The sequence below is a fragment of the Colias philodice genome, chromosome 13 (assembly GCF_061535455.1).
Source record: "Colias philodice isolate Cphi_HAF_F1 chromosome 13, ilColPhil1 Martin Lab GWU primary, whole genome shotgun sequence".
NCBI lineage: Eukaryota > Metazoa > Arthropoda > Insecta > Lepidoptera > Pieridae > Colias > Colias philodice.
In genome coordinates this window covers 2,695,530-2,715,343 of record NC_143098.1, presented here as the reverse complement: position 1 = coordinate 2,715,343, position 19,814 = coordinate 2,695,530, and the positions used below count along the sequence as shown (strand labels likewise).

The window sequence follows — 19,814 nt, the reverse complement described above, 5'->3', positions numbered from 1 at the left end:
TCAATTCAGGAGCGTAAAAGTCTGGGTTGTTTTTATAGAACATGTCAACCAATACAGCGTCCACTTTAGGTAGATTTCTACTGTCTGCTTTTTCGAAATTAGGTTCCATGACAAACAAAAATAACACATAAAGAACAAAACTGATTACAGACACCTTGAATCACAAGAAATAAGTTATACAAGAAACAAAACCAAAAGCGAAATTTAGCAACGACGTGAGTAAACGTTGGGATCACTTGTTATTTACGCAGCTGTGACGTCATGGCAGATGCAGCCAATCATGGATGTTTTCGGTCACGTGGTAATTTTAAAAAATATGATGTTTTTTCTCGACGATTTATAAACAAATAAGCTATTATTTATATCATTTATTAATTTAAATCGCTTTAAAAACCTTATATATATATGGATTACACAAAAAAGTAATTTATTTTTTATACTGTCAAATAGCCTATTGGAGATATAATTTTTTATATGTAGTACTCTTCTCTTTTAAAATTCGTGTCCATTTTCGACGTCAATATAATAAAAGAATAAAAATAATTAAAAGTGAAAAAAATCGCAGTAGGATGAAACCCATTAGAAAAGGAGGAAAATATGATAAAAAATGTATGAAAAATAAATTACGGTCAATTCGAGTTCGGGAAGTGGGGCTTTTAAGTCTCTCAAAATTTTCAAATTTACAAGTCCTACGGGAAAAAGTTCAATTGGCGAGCCAAGCCATAAGTACTATAGTTTTGGCGCTTTGTTTGTAAGTATTCAGAAAATTACATTTAAGGCCGCCTTACCGCAAGAGTGTCCAAATTAGTCCATTTTTATTATAATTTTAATTATTCGCTCAATTTTCCAATAAATTAAGAAAAAAAAACAAAACAAAACAAAAAATAATGAAATAACAATTTTATTCAGCCTTTCACAACTTTTATTTATATCCTTATTTTGTTTTCACAAAAATAATACTTTTCATCCATTTACACAACAGAAGTAAAAAACACAAAATCATTTATAAGATTTACTTAAAATCTAAAGCCTAAAAATTTCACTCCACCATAAATTTATTTATGTTGACTGTTTATCAACGAATCCCTAAATGCATTACACACACTACCATTAATTTCAAACACACACATACACATCACATAGATATCTTCTATACATATAATAAAATCGTAGGAAAGTCAAAACTGTACATTGAATATTTTTTTAAAAGAATACTTGATCCATGATCTATAATCGATATAGAAGCCAAAAATATAGTTTTTAGAATTTTTGTCTGTTTGTCGGTTTGTCTGTTTGTCTGTTTGTCTGTATGTATTTCCGGGCTAATCTCAGAAAGTACTGCATAGATTTACTTCAAATTTTGCATGAATATTCCTAAGAGGTCGGGTGAGGATAGTTTAAACATATTATCATGATATCACCTTCGCAGAGGAGCTGTGAACCTTTATTTTTCTTACATATTCCGTGTACTACGACAGCGTACAATCTAAAGACTCATGTTTAAATGTTGGTTTCGAGTAAGCCATGCTATTATCTAGCTTTACAAAATAAAAACTATGTCATTTACGTAATTTGGGCAGAGAAACAGTTTAATGAATTTAGTAGTATAAAGACAAATTTGAAACAGCGCCATCTATGAGATTTCGTAAAAATCAAATCAATTTACATGTTATCACTACTGAACAACTGTTGAAAATTAATAATTTAAATATAATCATGTTATTTATTTAACTCTTTAACCCATATCTTCCCTTCCCTATAAGGTGCGCTTATATTTCGTGTGAATATACTACATTTTTAAAAGTGAGGGTAGATGTTTATTATTTTAAGTCAAACTAGACACCATTACAATTAATCTAATATTGATTGTGTTCATTGGTTACATTTTTAATCTTCGTGTTTTATAAATTTATAAAGAATAGAAAAAATTCGATCACGAGGCGGGACTCGAACCCACATAATTTCGTGATCGAATGTTTCAATTCTTTATAAATTTATTATTTATAAATTTATATTTATAAAGCATTTGAATAAATAAATAAATAAAATTAAAATAAATGTCATAAAACCAAAAATATCAAATTCAATCTTCGTGTTTTGTGAATTTTCACCATGCGTTCCCACAAAAGGTAAGTTGTTACTTTTATAGGTATTTATTTTTATAATGATAGCAATTCATGTTTTTTATTGGTTTTATAATGGTTTTATATTACACTTTTAGAATGAAATAATAAAATGATGAATTCTTTTTGACTTTTACAAGATTTTGAGGTGCGTTGGGAACAGTAGTTTGTTGATAAAATTTTATATGTAAGTAGCTTTTTTTATTGATTTACAATTGAATCTGTAAATAAAAAAACGTTTGATTTTTTATTTACAGATTCAATGTTCATAAAATTATATCGCCTTTGGAAGACTATTTCTGCTGACAATTTTACAACAACACTTGAAAATTGATGATTTGATGATGAAGATAGTGGCAGCAAGGATTAAGTGGAAATTAGTAATCATCCGCTTCGTCAATTTTTGACTGAAGTTAATGTCTAACGTATGGTTCAATCATTGGAAGTATCTCGGGTAATTTTGGAGGATATTTTTCAGGAAGGAGAGGAGGGGCAGCCAACCACATATCAAACTACTACGTTTTAGTACCGAAAAAAATGTTATTGAAACATAAATTTTGCACTCACAACTGTACAAGTTATGATTTTTATTCTGACTTTGCTGTTATCTGATTATAATATTTATCGTTATGGCTATCGAGGTACCGACCGTACTGGGATGAGAGTACATGATATTATACCTACTCATCATCCAGGATTGCTTAGAGCATTTTCACACTGAAAAAGATGTTTTCTTTGAATCGTAGTTGCTTCATTTATTTATTTTTAATCATTTTACATAATATGTTTTATATTTGCCCATTTTCATTATATTTTATAAATAAAATGGAACCAACATAACTTTGTTGTGTAGGTATCATTTCTCTATTAATAATCCGTAGGCATATTTTCCGAGCACCCCATTTAAGGTGCGGTCCTGAAATTATAAAAAGTTAATGTATACTTTTGCCTAATATAAGCTCAAGATCATTTTAATATCATTTAGATAAAAATAACAAAAAGAACTTATTTATTAAAATTTAGTAGATAAAAGAAATTATGTTACGATTTTATAAGAAAACACAGTATATTTATTAGGCGGCGGTGATCTCTTCCAGGCAAAAGATATTCATCAGCTCAATAAAATTGAATAGTTGTTGTTAGTTATTCTTTAAATTCACTGATTGTAATGAGCATTTCCGCACGCAAGTTGTATCGTAGTTTAGATATATTATCATAGTTTTGACACATTACAGTTCCAACAAAACCCTCAAATTTTTGAGCAGAGTTGAGCAAGATAATTTAAAAAATGTGCTGTGTTAAGTATTATAGAAAAGGTTAGTTCGTTGATAATTATCATTTCTTCATCATTTACATGGGTGTTGTTAAATGTTAGTAAAAATAAACTTTGACTGTTAATACTTTTGTTCAGTATTTACCTGTATGATTATTGCTTGGTAATTAATATGTATATTTTCATGTCGTATAGCTAATTATAAACATAAGTGTGATGTGAAACTAGCTGGATTTATTTTTACACACTCACAGCCATATATTTTATATTAAAATAGTGTAAATCATAATATTTTTTCACAATTAAAAATATTTCCTTTTTTCTGATGGTGTTGGCATCGAATTAAACCGCGCTGTCGTTTCGTTCACTAAAAGTGATGTTATGAGGACCGAATATGTAGCCGCCTCAACTTACGGAAACGAGAGTAACCTGCGTTGTCTGTTAGTTATTGTATAGTCGAATTTAACGTTACATGGAAATTGGAATCTAAATATATTATGTATACTAACACTGTTGTAAAATGTAACACTGTTTCTAACCTTGAATCATGCAGAACTTATCTTACAAGTGAATATAATTTAAAAATTTTTTCGTTAAATATTCGCAGCATAAATAAAAACTTCGATAGTTTAATTGTAGCATTGAAACGCTTAAATATAGTGTATGATGTTATTATACTCACTGAATGTTGGCTCAATGATCTGTTGCAAATTCCTATACTACCTAATTACACTGCATATAAATCCAGTAAGTTCATTAACCAAAACGGTGGAGTTGTGGCTTATGTACGGAGTGCCCTGAGCGTTTCAGTGTCGGAACCTTTAATCGACGATGCAAATTGTTTGCAGCTTGTGCTGGATGAAAAAACCTGCATATTGGGTATTTATCGCTCCCCGTCTTTCAGAAATCCTTCAATATTTCTTGATACTTTACACATGCATCTTTCAACACTAAATTTTCAATATTTGGTTTTGGCGGGTGATATTAACATTGACATTTTGGCACAGTCTGCAAACTCCTGGTGGTATGATTATTTATGTATCTTAGCAGAATTTGGTCTTGTTCCCGCGATTACACAGCCTACAAGAGAAGGGGCGTGTCTCGATCATATTTTTGTGAAAACGAACAAAGCTGTTGTGGGATTAGTTTGTGGAACTGATATAACAGATCACGATACTGTCATGGTTGGCATGAGACTGGGGAAGATAAAAACTCAAACACCAACAAAGTTTATGTTTAAAAGAAATATAGATCTCATCAAAAACGACCTAAAAACAGTGAATTGGTCCGAAGTATTGGCTATAGATGATATACATGTTTTGGTTGAGACATTTACAGAAACACTACTAACAATTATTCATAAACATACTCAAAAAATTTATTGTTCCAGATCAAAATATATTTTAAAGCCGTGGATAACTCCCGGTCTTTTACGTTGCATACGCCATAGAGATCGTCTTCACATTAAAGTTAAACGAAACCCTCTCGATGCAGTATTACTCCATGTCTACCACCGTTATCGTAACTTTACTAATAATCTGTTGAAAAAACTGAAACGCGAGTATGAAGCCAATATCTTAAAATCTAGTGTAGGAAACCCCAAAAAGCTCTGGAATGTAGTTAAAAATATTTGTTACATAGATAACCACAAAAATAAGCCTTTAGATCTCTTAAATATCAATAAAAATGGAACTACAGAATCTCTTAATATATGTAACGAACATTTTACCTCTGTCGGTGAATCATATGCTACTAATATTTTAAATAAATTACAAATTACTCAAGACACGTTAGCTTCAAGTATTAAATCGAACAATATCCCAGCAAAATCGTTCTTTTTGAGTCCAACGGATACATCCGAAGTTGAAAACCTTATTTTACAATTACGGAATGAAAAATCACCTGGCATTGATGGCCTTAATAATTCACTAATTAAACAGATTCGGGAAGAAATTTTATATCCTTTAACGTCAATATATAATCGAAGCCTATCACTCGGTATTTTCCCTAATAGCTGGAAGGTTGCTGCAGTTTGCCCGATTTATAAAACAGGAGTTCGTGACAATCCCAATAATTATAGGCCGATATCACTTTTAGGTGTTTTTTCGAAAATCCTTGAGAAAATTGTTAACTCCCGACTTACCAAGTTTCTAGAGTCCAATAATCTTCTATCATCTCGTCAGTTCGGTTTCAGATGTCAAAAAAGTACGTCAGATGCTGTAAGCCTATTGACATCTATAATATCTTCACATTTGGACAAAAAGAACGCATGTCTCAGTGTTTTTCTCGACCTTGCGAAGGCCTTCGACACTGTTTCTATCCCGCTGCTGCTTAGAAAACTTGATAATAAAGGTGTCAGGGGACATGCACTGCTATGGTTCGAAAGTTATCTCAGAGGGAGACTTCAATGTGTGAAGATTGGAGAGAGTGTTAGTGCCACGAAAGAAGTTAATTACGGTGTTCCCCAAGGCAGTATCCTGGGTCCCACTCTCTTCATTCTTTACATGGATGATATTCACAACCTCCCACTTAGCGGTGCTGATATTCTTTGTTATGCGGATGACACTGCTATCACTTTTCACGGTGGCAGCTGGGATGAGGCAGTGTTAGCTGCAAGGCAGGGAATGATACAGGTAAACTCTTGGCTCGAACGTAACTTATTGACCCTGAATCTAGACAAGACGAATTTTATCTGCTTTCATAAGACTTCTGCGTCCGCCCCATCACTGATCGAATTAATAAATGTATCTCCTGACGAATGTGCACCTCAATACATTGAAAGAGTTGAAGTTGTCAAGTACTTAGGTGTTTTGGTGGATCAAAATCTAAGTTTTAAGAATCATATAAATCTTCTGTCTGATCGCGTGCGTAAAATCATTTTCATTATGAAGCAACTCCGCCGATCTGCCGATTTCAAATTGCTCAAAACTATATATTTCGCGTTATGCCAATCACTAATTACTTACTGCATTGGTTCGTGGGGAGGCGCCGTTAAGACAAACCTAATTCGTATTGAGAGGGCTCAACGAGCGGTACTTAAGACTATGTTACAAAAACCTTTTAGATACCCTACTTTTGACCTTTATAAAGACGCTAGTGTTCTTACAGTTCGCCAACTTTTTATCCTTGATAAATTTATATCGACGCACAAATGGGTCATTACCTCTCCCAATTACAAGAATTATGTGAGAAAGCGTATTTACAAAATACCAAATGTTCGTGTAAATACTGCTTTTGCTAAGCGTCTCAATCCATTTGTTGGTATATTTATTTATAACAAAATTAGCTCCAATTGTAATATTAAAAACTGTACTTCTAGAAAAGCAAAGATCATCGTAACTAATTACCTTAATTCTCTGAACTACGTATCAACAGAAAATCTTCTTGCATCATTATTTTAATTTTAATTTGAGTATAATCGGCACCTATATTATTTCATATATTTTATTATATTTATTTTATATAAACATTATCTATATATATGTATATATAAATATATTTATTTATTTTATAAAATATTATGTTAATTGTATTATTTAGTATCTTCAGTATTTATTTTCCTGTAGCTTATAAGTGATAAAATGCCTTTGTACGTGTAAGATATAAGCGTTGATCATACCGAGGACATCTAACTTTGTTTTTTTGGTAAAACGTCTCAGTGCCCACGATACAGGCTTGCCTAGTGTGGGTACTATAGGTAATCCTTTTTTAATAAACCTAGATTAAGCCAATATGTGTAAAGTGTGCAACGTCAATCAAAGTGTATCTGTGTAAAAACATATGGTTTTTAAATAAATATATTTTTTTTTTTTTCATACTTAGGTATATTAAATCTGTACATGAAATATATTTCCTAAATAACTATCACGGGGTGATTAGGGATCGACACTGATGCCAAAGAAGCAAACAGTAAAATTTTTGTCCGTATAACCGGTATAGAAACAAAAACTACTCGACGGATTTAAACGAAACTTGGTACAATTATTTTTCATATTCCTGAGCAGAGCAGTAACTCCATTTTTAAGCTTTCGTCGCGTGTGCAACCTTAATGGTTAAAGCTACACAGAAATCATGTATGAAAGAAATGTTCTCCTTATTATATAAAAAATATCTCCCGACATCATAAATGTCTATCTTTTATGGTTGACTCACAATAACACGTGTAACTTCCGATAGCTTAGGAGTTCGAAGCTTTCTGATTATATTTGTCTATAACACTCTCAGTCCGTTTTAACTCTATTTTTATTTTCATGCATCAGTGCCACCTAAAAAATCTTTATCTCGAAATTCGAGCAAAGCTAAGAAAATGAGAAATAAGAGTTCTCAAGAATCGTTAGAGGTATACTCTAGGCCGAAAACAACACGTGTTATGCCGAGAACCTGAAACCGCTTCACAACGAGAATTGCGGCTCACAGCTGACCGTGAGACCGAAACCTTCTCTGAGAGGGTATAACGTCTCACAGCTGATCACGGCCGTCACATTTTATCTCGAGAATCTGAAACTTTTACTCAATATGAAGACCGTTTGACAAATGATAGGGTGCACCATAATATTATTCGATCTCTTGAAGATGAACATGAGCATAAGCAATGACTAGAGTAGGGACGCGAATATTACAATTAATTGAGACAAAAACGATTATTAAGTTTGTTTAATGAAAGATTAAGAATTGAAACTATTCGGTCTCTGGAAACGGACGAATAGCGAGAGGCCCCTCTTACTGCAGACAGATTTCGCATAGTCTTAATGACTTAGAGGTAAACATAGAAGATCAATCTACGAATTCGGTGGTGGGGTCCGACAAATATAAAAGTGGGTTTTCTTATAACCTCACAATTGATTACAGATCATCTTCTGTATAGGCGATATTAACGTAGTATGTTATTTTTGTAATGCTTTAAAGTGGAGTAAGGAGTCGGCTTTCGTTTGAAGATACACCGGAACCTTTGAAATCACTACTTTTAGAGGAACATGACGTGCAATCTAAACAGTTCTTAGACAATATTCGCTCTTATAGTAGTGCGTTTCAAATGATCCTTTGGTGCTCAACAATTATCAGAAGGTCCTTTCATGCTTACTTTTAAGATACAAGGTCAAGTTTACCATTTGATAGGATCCCTTTTGCCTGAAGGCCAACCTAAGTTTCTTTAAATATATTTTGTATTCGACTACAACGAATAGTCGAATACAAGAATTATCAATATTTCTCGAATTTAAAACTGAACTCATTTCACAATTTTAGAACATGTTTCATCAGGTTAATTCGTATGTATGCAGTTTTAAATCGACATTAGAAGCTTTTCCTCAAGATGGTGATATTAATATAAGATTGTTATAAATGTCTATCGGCACTCAGGAACTCCCTGGGCGTGTATAACGCCCAGGCCACAGTATTATAATTTTTCCTACAGCAGGGCGACGAATGTATTTTCGCATAGCAAAGGAGGGGAACTCGCGGGGGGTCAAGTGACGCGGGCCACGTACCATTAACATGCTTAGTTTGTGGTACCGAGCGCGAAAGAAAGTCATCGTGTTTTTGTTTTGTTACTATGTAAACTAACGTAATTTAATACTTAGGTACATATTCTATAACGGTGCGCTCAAACTGTTAATCTACATTTAATTTAGATTATTATTTGAAATACTAAGTAATGTAGAATTTAAATCACATTCCTTCATGTTTTCCTCAGATTTTCAATTTTCTCCGATTTTAAGATTTTCAGAGTGTTCAATTTTAATGTAGTTAAATTTTATAAGAGACAATTAAGAACATTCAAAAATAAAGTGTCACGTATTTTTTTTAAACGACGAATGACCTAAAACGACGTAATCGCGGACGAAGTCGCGGGCAACAGCTAGTACATACATATAGGTCGAATTTCGACGTACTAGTTTTATTTAATTAGGTCATATGGTCATATTCTCTATCATCTTTGATAAGGTCAGAATGTATGACATTTGATACTAATTGTTTTTCATAGTTACGCCGTTAGTACACCGACGCATTCGCGTGCGGCAGCGAATCTCTGCGAAACTACTGCGTAGCGAAATATCTGCGGAACCTTAGTAAACAGCAATGTTTTCGCAACTTTTTCGCAATGCGTCTGTGTAATGGCCATTTCGCAGTTCCTTGCGAAACAATACTGACAAGGACGCAACTATTTCATCTATCTATGTGCTAGAGTGAGACATATCATATGCGAAAACCTGCCATACTACTGACAGATTTTTCGTTGTTTCGCTGCCGCACGCGAATGCGTCGGTGTACTAACGGCGTTATAGTGGTTAAAAGCACCTATAAGTAAATCCGACATTTCCTTTTTTACATTATGTTTAGTCATCGTGACATATCACACACGTGATTACTCAACTGATAAATACATTTACACAAATGCTACTCTAACTATAGGTACCTTATTGTCGTACATAATAATATATTCGTTTGAGTGGGAATATAAATAATTCTTAGATACGCTGAAACTTAAAATGATATGGTTTCTTAAAGGTATTCGTGACTCTAGTGATCTTCTGTGGTTCCGGGCCTGTCCACTCTACACTCAGATTCCGTATCATTTTCTCTATTAGAATCTCAATCTCCAACTCGGCTATTCTTCTTCCAATACACGAACGCACCCCAAAGCCGAAGGGCTGAGTGACCATGGGATGAGTGTTGCCGTGATATAAGGGGTCCGACTTTTCGACTAACCATCGCTCTGGTATGAATTCTGTGGCTCTTGGGTAATGTTTCTCCATTTTGCTTAAAACTTCGTTTGGAGATAGGATATCAATCTGAAAACCGATAAATATTTTATTTATTGACTCTCTTGATATTGATAAATATCAATGAGAGTAAAATGATCACTGCGTATTGAAATTCCTCTGAATGAATTCAATGGAGTAAAACTTTCATTACAGTATTTTACAGTGCAATGTGAAGTGAAAGTGGTATATATGTAAATTAAAAGAAATTACCCCTGCAGGAATATGGTAGTTAGAAACGACATGTTCCTTGGTAGTTCTTCGTAAATTGGCTGACACGACCGGTTGAACTCTCTGTGACTCTTTGATGCATGCTTTCAAGTATCTTCTACTAGACGATGATGAATTGATTTCTTCGCGAAGTTTCTTCTGGACATCAGGGTTACTTGCCAAATTATACAATAGACCCGTAACTCCGAAAGCCACCTATAAATTTTTTTTTATAAGAATATCTCAATTACTTTACATAATTACAAGCCATAGACAAATACAATGCTGAATAATAAAGAAATTTAAATTGTAATTTAGTCTGTCCAGTTTGTCATTTTAAATTTCGTTATGATTTAAGAGAAGTCAGACAAACGGTATGGATTAAGTAAGGGATTAAGCACAGGGATTAAGTATATTTGTCTCATCGTATAGAAACACTTACCGAATCTATTCCTGCTAATAACATTTCGCTGGCCATCATTATGGCAACCTTCTCGTCGACTGCTAGCAACTTTTCAATAATACTTTTATCCTCGTCTGGAATATCATGTCCTCGTTCATTTATTTGTCTCTGAGCCTCCTTAATGAATAAGGCACTTGTACTGAAATAAAAAAATACCAAAGTTCACATATTTAAATCCCTGTATTGAAACAAACGTAGATTTTAATGAACTCAATGCAATAATATAATAAATTGTGATAAAACGTACTTCCACTGACGTTCGTAGGTGCCCAAGATTTTACGGAATGTCGGTGTCGATATATATTTCCACGGATTTGGCTTGAACTCCAACTCCCAAGTGTATTCAACAACTTCTTTCGCACATCTGATCAACGTCAATGCTGGATCGTCCTCCGTCAAGTTGTCTCGAAGGCATCCTATTCTACTTCCTAAACCAACGAAAGCTACTGATTCCAACGACCATCTTGTTATATCGTCCTGGAATCTCTCATTCATTAATTCAGTGTTATCCGTATTTTTAAGTAATCTGTAAAGTGTGTTTAAATTTATCGTATTAGAGATATACTCTTATAGTTCAAAGTTATCATAAAAATTATGTATTGTAATTGGATGTCGGACGTAGGGATTAGGGAAGTTGTATAATCTCGCAGATTAAAAGGTCGTCGTCAAACATTACCTGGAAATAAAGTCATCTGCTATATCACTCAGCGCTGGTGCATACAGTTTTACCAGTTTCGGTTTTAAAAATATCGGATTGACTTTACTTCTGAAATCGCGCCATTGTGAACCTTCACTGAAATATAATAAATAGATGTGAAACTATGTATGATTGATATAAATATGAATTCTGTAAGTGAGCTAAAAACTGGACAAAATTTGTAGGTACGTTCATTTCAACTTACGCTGTAGTAAGTCCATACACGCCTTCAAACCTCGACTTCTTTAATTTTGTTCTATAGTATACCAACGTCTGGAAACCCGGGCGAGATGGAGTAACATCCTCTGATCTGAATATCTAGGAAGCACATATAATTACTAGATACATTGTCAGATCTTTTAAAATTTTGAATAAAACAACAATTTTTTTTGGTCCTTCAAGCATGCTTATTTTATTTTTTATTTTAGATAGATATGAATTAGAGCCGGTTCTCACAGGTAAGGTACCTGCACAGAGGATCGGCGTGAAATAAAAAATGTTGTGTGGTTTTATGAAACCACGGTAAAAGTGAAACTGTTTGAACGGTTCCGAACACTGCTTTGTGTAGCGCATGTCGCGTGACGGTCGGCTGCCGAGTAGGTATGTACCTACTCGGCAGCCGCGATACACGCGACATGCGCTACACAGACCAAAAAGTTTGAGACGATGTAATAAAAGTTTCACTTTAAAAGCATACGGATATTACTGATTCGTACTACAAGTGAATACCTACCAACGGCCTACCTTACACTTTTATGTTTTTAGACCAATTGGGTAATTGATTAAATAATAATATAAACTTACCTGATCATAGTGTTCCGGCTCATACAATATCAACATATTCGCCCTCCCAAACATACCATCCAGTTTCACAATGGGTCCAAATTTGTCGTATAGAACTTTGCACAAATCATATAACGTTTTTTGCGGTCCCACGGTACCTAAAATGCAAAATGACATTAATTTTTGTTGTATTCCCCTATATTCTAAAGGAAAACAAATTAAACATATGTAATTATTGGAAATTCATGTATTTATCGATGTAAGAAAATATGTAATTGAAAAAAAAATTTATTACGAAATGTAGAAAATATTTACATTCAAACTTTTATATTTCGTACTATCTGTGGTACTATTCTACAAGTTGCCACAGAAGTTGTGTACTATCAGTGGAACGTGTAGTATTTAAGTTACTCAATACGTAAATAATACTAAAACATTCTCGACGCAATTACAAGTATTGTGTACTCCCCCGTCTGACAAAAAGCCGACGACAAGCGATTAGGAATGTCTTCAATTTTCATAGACATAATGATCACTTATAATAGCGCAGTTTGTGTTGGCTCCGCAAAACAGAGGCAAAAGGCAAAAGGCTTTGAAGAGAGGCAAACACTCAGTTTAAATTAAATCATTTTTACGTCGTATATTGTCATCAGCGTCTGATAAATTCTAGTTTTCATTGATCATATAGTACATACACTATTTCCGGGACATCCAGTATTAGAGGAATTCAATATCCTGTCAATAAGGTAAAAATAAAAGTTAAAAAAAAAAAAAAAAAATTTCTTTATTTGTTTCAAAAAATTTTTACATAATATTGTTACATATGTTGCATTGAACCCCACACTAGGATCCCCTGTGTTGTGAGGCTCAATCTCTTTCATCATATTACATAACAGAACAACAAAAAATAAATATGTATATATATCGCACGCTGAGAACGAAAGTGACCTAATACGAAATTCGTGTTTTTTGGGAATCATCAAAAAAGTGTTCGTAATTTACAGAACTATTTACAAATCATGTCATAATTTGTTCGCATGCAAAGTTATATAAGATATTAAAGTCTGATATCATTTTAGAGGATATTGTCCACCCATACAATCCATAAAAAATAAATTAAATTAAATTTAAATATTTTTTATCTTTTTTTAAAAATTACCATTAGATATTGGGTCACTTTAGTACTGAAAACTTGTAAATCATCTTTGACTAGTTTGGGAATGAGTCACTTTAGTATTTTTGTTCTATGCATGCATTTGGACGTAACCTGAATTATGTCATCTTAGTATTAAAATATTAATGGGAAGTAGTCTAATGAAACCAAATGTTAACTAAGAAATTATATTTATTGTTTGTTTCAAGACTCATTTTTACTATTTACTTAATACCTATGGGCAATCAACTCTAATATTGGTATTATTAATCAACAAAAAATTATACTTCAGTATAATTAATTAAAAAAAGTAATACAAAAGTGCAGTTTTAGTTAGGAACTAGCGGTCCGCCCCGGCTCCGCCCGTGGTACATATTTCGCAATAAAAGGTAGTCTATGTTCTTTATCAATGTCTAAAGATTATCTGTGCCAAATTTCATCAAAATCGGTTCAGTAGTTTATGCGTGAAAACCATACATACATACAAACCTTTCCTCTTTATAATATTACTAGCTTACCGCCCGCGGCTTCGCCTACTTTGATTCAAACCTAATAAATTATACACTAAAACCTTCCTATTTAATCACTCTATGTATTAAAAAAAACCGCATCAAAATCCGTTCAGTAGTTTTAAAGATTTAAGCATACAAAGGGACATAGGAACAGAAAAAGCGACTTTGTTTTATACTATGTAGTAGGTATAGATTTATTTCGCACCTCTTAAAGTGAAAGTTTATATAAAAATTTTTGCTCAGAGCAGATAGATAAATAGCGAACAAAACGCAAGTAAGATCCTGGGAAGTACTAAGTAAAATTCTACTAACAGCTGCGAGTGAAAATCTAGGTAATGAGATACGATGCAGAAACAAGTGGCCGAATGCCAAAAGGTTACTAACGAAAAGAATGAAGCATACCTATCGTTACAGCAGACCTACACTTGCAGACGAGAGAGAGCATAAAGCGCGACGAAGGAAAAAAAATAACTACACAAGAGAAAGAAGAAGAAATGTGTTGATGTCAACTTGAAGATATTGCTAAAAGTTTCTCAACGAAGGACTCGAGAAACTTTTACAGCCAAACTAATAGAGGTAAGAAAGATTTCAAACCCTCAGCCTACCTCAGCTTGTAAAAGTAAAGATAGTGAGCTACTAAATAGTAAGAACGATATTATTAAAAGATGGAATTAGTACTTCCAAGAACTGCTAAATAGCACAGAAACTGCTGAAACACCTTCTGCCATACAAAATTATACTAACATCCCAGATATCTCGCTGCCTACAAATAGACGAAGTTAGATTGGCCATTAGGAAACTCAAAAATCATAAGCCACCAGGAACTGATTACATCTCTGTGGAATTGCTTAAATATGCTGAAATAATAGCTTTAAGGAGAAATTTTATGAGCTGATAGTCCGGTGTGGTAGTCTGAAACGACGCCCTGTTAACTTTTCTTTATTCTTTCTAACACATTGCATAGGTACATGAACCACAGACTAAGTACAGGGTTGCCACAACAATGACATAAGAAAAATTATAGTTAAGTTTTTCTAAAATAATCTAATACGCCCGATGAGTGGAACATCGCAGTAACATAGGGTATATATTACAGCGGTGTGTACAGCACAAGAAAGATGACATATTTGATTGCCAGAATTATCACGGTATATCTCTTTTAAACACGGCATATAAAATCTTCGCCTATGTCCTTTTCAATAGAATATCTCCATACACAGAAGACAAACTAGGCGACTACCAGTACGCTTGGGGCCCTAACCGTTCGACTACTGATCAGATTTGAAACACTTGAGTTCAATGTCATAACACACCATATTATTTTCGTGAATTTTAAAGCTGCATACGACAATGTTCACCGAAATTTCCTGTACCAAGCGTTGACTGAGATCGGCATTCCACCACAATTGGTGTCACTTACAGCAATGACGTTAAAAAAATAAAAAAGCGTCGTTCGGATCCATTCAGTATCTTGCAACCTTTTAGGGCAATGGAAGGCCTTAGGCAGGGTGATGCGCTCTCCAGCCTTCTGATTAACATAGCCTTAGAAAAATGCATCCGAGATTCCAGAAATTGAGACATCGGGCACTTTATTTTTCGAATAGATACAAATACTGAGATACGCGAATGATTTAGACCTGGATCAGGAGGACGCTACCAGCAGTGATCCTCTACTGCTGTTAACGCATATCTTGCTATAGAACAAACTGCCCAAAAGCTCGGTCTACAAGTCAAGTTCGTGGCTGTACGTGACTTTGTGTACCTGGCATAATTAATAACAAACCAGAACGAAATATCTGCAGAAATATGTAAACGAATTATGTCTGATTCGGCCTTCTAAGATATTTTTGATCGAAACTGCTATCCCGAAACATAAAGGTACTGCTATAAAAGACCCTACTAAGACCAGTACTAACATACGGGTCCGAAAGTTGGGTCCTGAGCAAAAAAATGAGGATTGCCTGCTGGTGTTCGAGCGAAAAATCCTTAGACGGATTTTCGGTGCTGTGCTGGAAAATAGACATTGGAGAACGCGGTATAACCATGAGCTTTATGAAATGTACGAGGAGCCGAATGTCTTATAGACCATAAAACTAGGCCGTTTACGCTGGGCCGGATACGAGGCACGTATGGACGACAAGAAGGCACCTCTGCGTCTTCTCTATGGAAAACCAGATGGGCCGAAGCTCCGATGGTTGGATGGCATCTAATGATTGCTGTGAAAATCTGGAGAACTCAGACAAAGGACCGAGAGATCTGGAAGAAAATACTGGACCAGGCCAAGGCCCACTAGCAGCTGTAGAGCCTCAGATGATGATGATCACTCAGCGAGGAAACTCTTGTATTTCATGATAACTTTTTGGGTATGAATTTTTCGTTTTCTTTTTCATTTTCTTGAACCATTTGTAATATAAAATCATCTTTAATCTCTTCATATAATGACCTAAACATAAATATTTAAACAAATTATTATTGAAACAACGACATAAACTTTAATACGCCATAAAATTAACTTATCAAAATATTATTAAAACGGCCTATTTATACATAATACACTTAAACAAAGAAAGCATTTAATAAAGTACAGGCATAACGAGAAATATGTCGTTACCTTTAGAATAGTTGATAATACAAAAATGACTTAATATGATTTAAGTCACAATTCATAAACTGCATTTTAGTACAAAAGTGACCTTATACGAATAACGGTCTTGTTAGGATTAGAACATTGACAAAATATTTACTTAACTTTCGGTAAAAAAACGCCGCAATCAGGATTAAATCACTTTTAAACTAAGAAATGTAATCACCGTGCCGACATAATACTAAAACGGTCACTATTTTAGCGGAGGGACGTTTAAAATACGCAAATTATAAAGAGACGCAACATACGTGTTTTTCGGTTTCTAGGTGACATAGGATAGTTTTTGATTTATTAAATGATAGAATACCTTATTCTGAGTCATTTTATGAGTATAACTCATTTTTGCAAAATTTTGAGTTAGGTCACTTTCGTTCTCAGCGTGCGATATATTTTAAACAAATAATTGCCATTTTAAGTATTGAGAGTGTGTGTGTGTGTATATGCGTACGTGTATATGTGTGTGGGTGGATATGTTTATTTTAATATTCAGTAAATGTTTAAGTTTATATTTTAATCAAGAAATTATGGTAACGAGGTTTTCAGTTTCTAAGTAGTTTAGATTAAATAGCCAATTTGTAACAAATTTTTTACAACGGAACTTGGTCATAGGAAAGATATTTAGTAATTTGTTCATTTTGTTGTATAAGTAAGGTCCCATGAATATAAAAGCCCTGCTACCAAAAGACATATTACAGCAATGTTTCCTCCAAGTAGGATTTCTTCGAGAGCGCTCGTTCGTTATAATTGTGTTTGGAGCTATTTTATGAAATTTTAGTATTATTGCTAATATGTATAACTGACGCACCGTTAGAATACCAGCCTCTTGATATAATTCTTTGGTTGGATATCTTAGATTATTTTTAAAGATAATTTTAAGAATTGCTCTTTGCGCGCGCTCAACTTTTATAAGATGACATTTTTTGGCGGAACCCCAAGAAATGAGACAGTAGTTTAGGATAGATTGGCAGAGTGCATAATAAGTCATTTTGATCGTTTTGATATCTGCAATTAGTCTTAGTTTTCTAAAAATGTAGGTTAATTTTCTGATACGTGGCTTTACTAAATCGGTTTGTATATTCCAGGTAAGGTGTTTGTCGATAATCACACCTAGATACTTTATATAGGTAACATTTTCCAGAGCAGTACATTTGCAGTTGGTAGTGTTATTATCACATCTATGTATTGTTAGGGATAATTCTTTCGGGGCATTGGTCCTATTGTTTATGTTAAAATTCATAAGTTTGGTTTTACCTATATTGAGGCTGAGCAAGTTGTGGTGGAGCCAGTTGGCAACAGATTGCATTCCGGTTTCTGCAGCGCTATATACTTCCCTCCAAGACCTGCCATGAAAAATCACAGCGGTATCATCTGCGTAAGCAAAGATCTTTGCCTGGTTGAGTTTAAGTGAACAGAGTCCATTTACGTAGAGAAGAAAGAGGGTAGGGCTTAAGACACTGCCCTGGGGAACACCGTAATTTATTGCAGCGGGAGAGCTATGGTATTCTCCCAAGCAGACTCTTTGTTCTTGGTTGGATAGGTATGACGTGAACCAGTCGAGTGCAGTACCCCTAATGCCAAACAACTCCAACTTTCGCAGCAGGATGTATCTGGACACCGTGTCAAAAGCTTTGGCAAGATCAAGGAAGACGCCCACACATTTCTCCCCGCCGTCAAGTCTCATAGTTATGAAATCTACCAGATTTGTGACGGCATCCTCCGTTGACTTGCCATTACGAAATCCGTACTGATTTACTGAAAGTATTTCATTTTGTTCCAGGAATTTAAGCAATCTTTTATTTATTAGCTTTTCCATTATTTTGGAGACTGTCGTTAAAAGTGATATAGGTCGGAAATTCGCTAAAGTAGAAGTATCTCCACCTTTGTGTATTGGGCAAACATTTGCTAATTTCATATGAGAGGGAACTTTACCAGTGGAAATGCTGAGATTGCAGATGTGTGCAATGGGTGCAGAAAGATCCGATTTAACAAGTTTGACAACACGGCAATTTATTCCGTCCCATCCGGGAGCGGAGTCATTCAAGTAACTATATTAAATATGGTTATACAATTAATAGTAGATAATATGTAGGTCTAATTAATCTAATTACAAACCTATAACAGATAAGTAAATCTAATTACAAACCTATAACAGGGAGGAAGTGGCGCAAGGGTCCTACAAATGGTAGAGACGATAAACCAGGTATTTCCTTATATGATTTTAGCGATTGTGAAGGAGAATTCAATGTGGTCACATTGCGTATATACTTCCTGTAAAGGTAAAAAATATTGTCGATCAAAATATGTAATACTTAGGTTAATCGACGAATAAGTTTTAACAAAAAATATATTCAAACCCAAAAGTTTCGTTAAAAATATAAGTACTTACGTCTTACTTAACTATCTGTTAATGTAAAAATATTAAATAATATAAAAAATAACATACCCGTGATTTATATTACGAGGTATGAATATACTTCGATTTAAATTCCGTATAACAGACATGTTAAAATTAGAACTTTAAACTTGTACACTGCGTCCAATGTTTGGTTCACTAATGTGCCCACTCATTCAAGGTAACGATCCTCACCTTGATAAATATTTGAATGATATCTCTATCAATTGATAAAGCATAGCTACATGATGATGTTGCACCTTTACGCTTGTGATTGATTGAATATTATCTATAAACGATTGATTTATGTTAATAAATTAAGTTTTACATGTCCACGTGCTATAATAAATTCGAATACTGTCGTTGTCTATAGGTACTAACATAGAAGATAAAACAAAAACGATATGTGTTACTCTCTACAATGAAATGTTCTTAAGTAGGTAGTAGCTACCTACATATTAATTTCAATTTAATAAATTTAAATTATTAAATATTTTTTTGTAATTATTCAAACTTCAAAATTAAAGTTAAATTATGCCTTTGCGATTTTACGAACCCACCGCACTCAACTAAAATATTTCGGAAACTGTTCAGTTGTAATATTATGTAAAAAATTATGGTGGGTTCTCAACCGGTTCACGTGATTAATTATTTGTGTGTCCTCTAGACTTCTAGAGAATTATTTTTCAAAAGTCTTATTGTACGATGGTAAATTTTAGATGATAAAATTAAAGACCTCCTATTGAAAATATTGGAAACCTACATCACGTGTAAGCTAGTGTTATTGTCTTTCAAATAAGCGT

The 19,814-nt window shown here is 33.9% G+C and overlaps 1 protein-coding gene and 1 long non-coding RNA gene across 2 annotated transcripts; both read right to left on the bottom strand.

Annotated features, from left to right (window-relative positions):
• Positions 1–885: 885 nt before the first annotated feature.
• LOC149483237 (uncharacterized) lies at positions 886–9,376 on the bottom strand. Its single transcript, XR_016316478.1, has 2 exons — positions 9,252–9,376; positions 886–1,147 (listed from the first exon to the last, which is right to left on the bottom strand). It is a non-coding gene; the product is annotated as an uncharacterized LOC149483237 (long non-coding RNA).
• Positions 9,377–9,679: 303 nt separating this feature from the next.
• On the bottom strand, positions 9,680–19,192 carry LOC149483236 (cytochrome P450 CYP12A2-like). Its single transcript, XM_089702204.1, has 9 exons — positions 19,063–19,192; positions 18,763–18,887; positions 12,332–12,468; positions 11,733–11,845; positions 11,507–11,623; positions 11,078–11,356; positions 10,810–10,969; positions 10,371–10,583; positions 9,680–10,187 (listed from the first exon to the last, which is right to left on the bottom strand). Exons 1-9 carry the CDS (start codon positions 19,119–19,121, stop codon positions 9,864–9,866), a joined length of 1,527 nt encoding a protein of 508 aa, XP_089558330.1. The 5' UTR covers positions 19,122–19,192; the 3' UTR covers positions 9,680–9,863.
• Between the last annotated feature and the right edge of the window lie 622 nt (positions 19,193–19,814).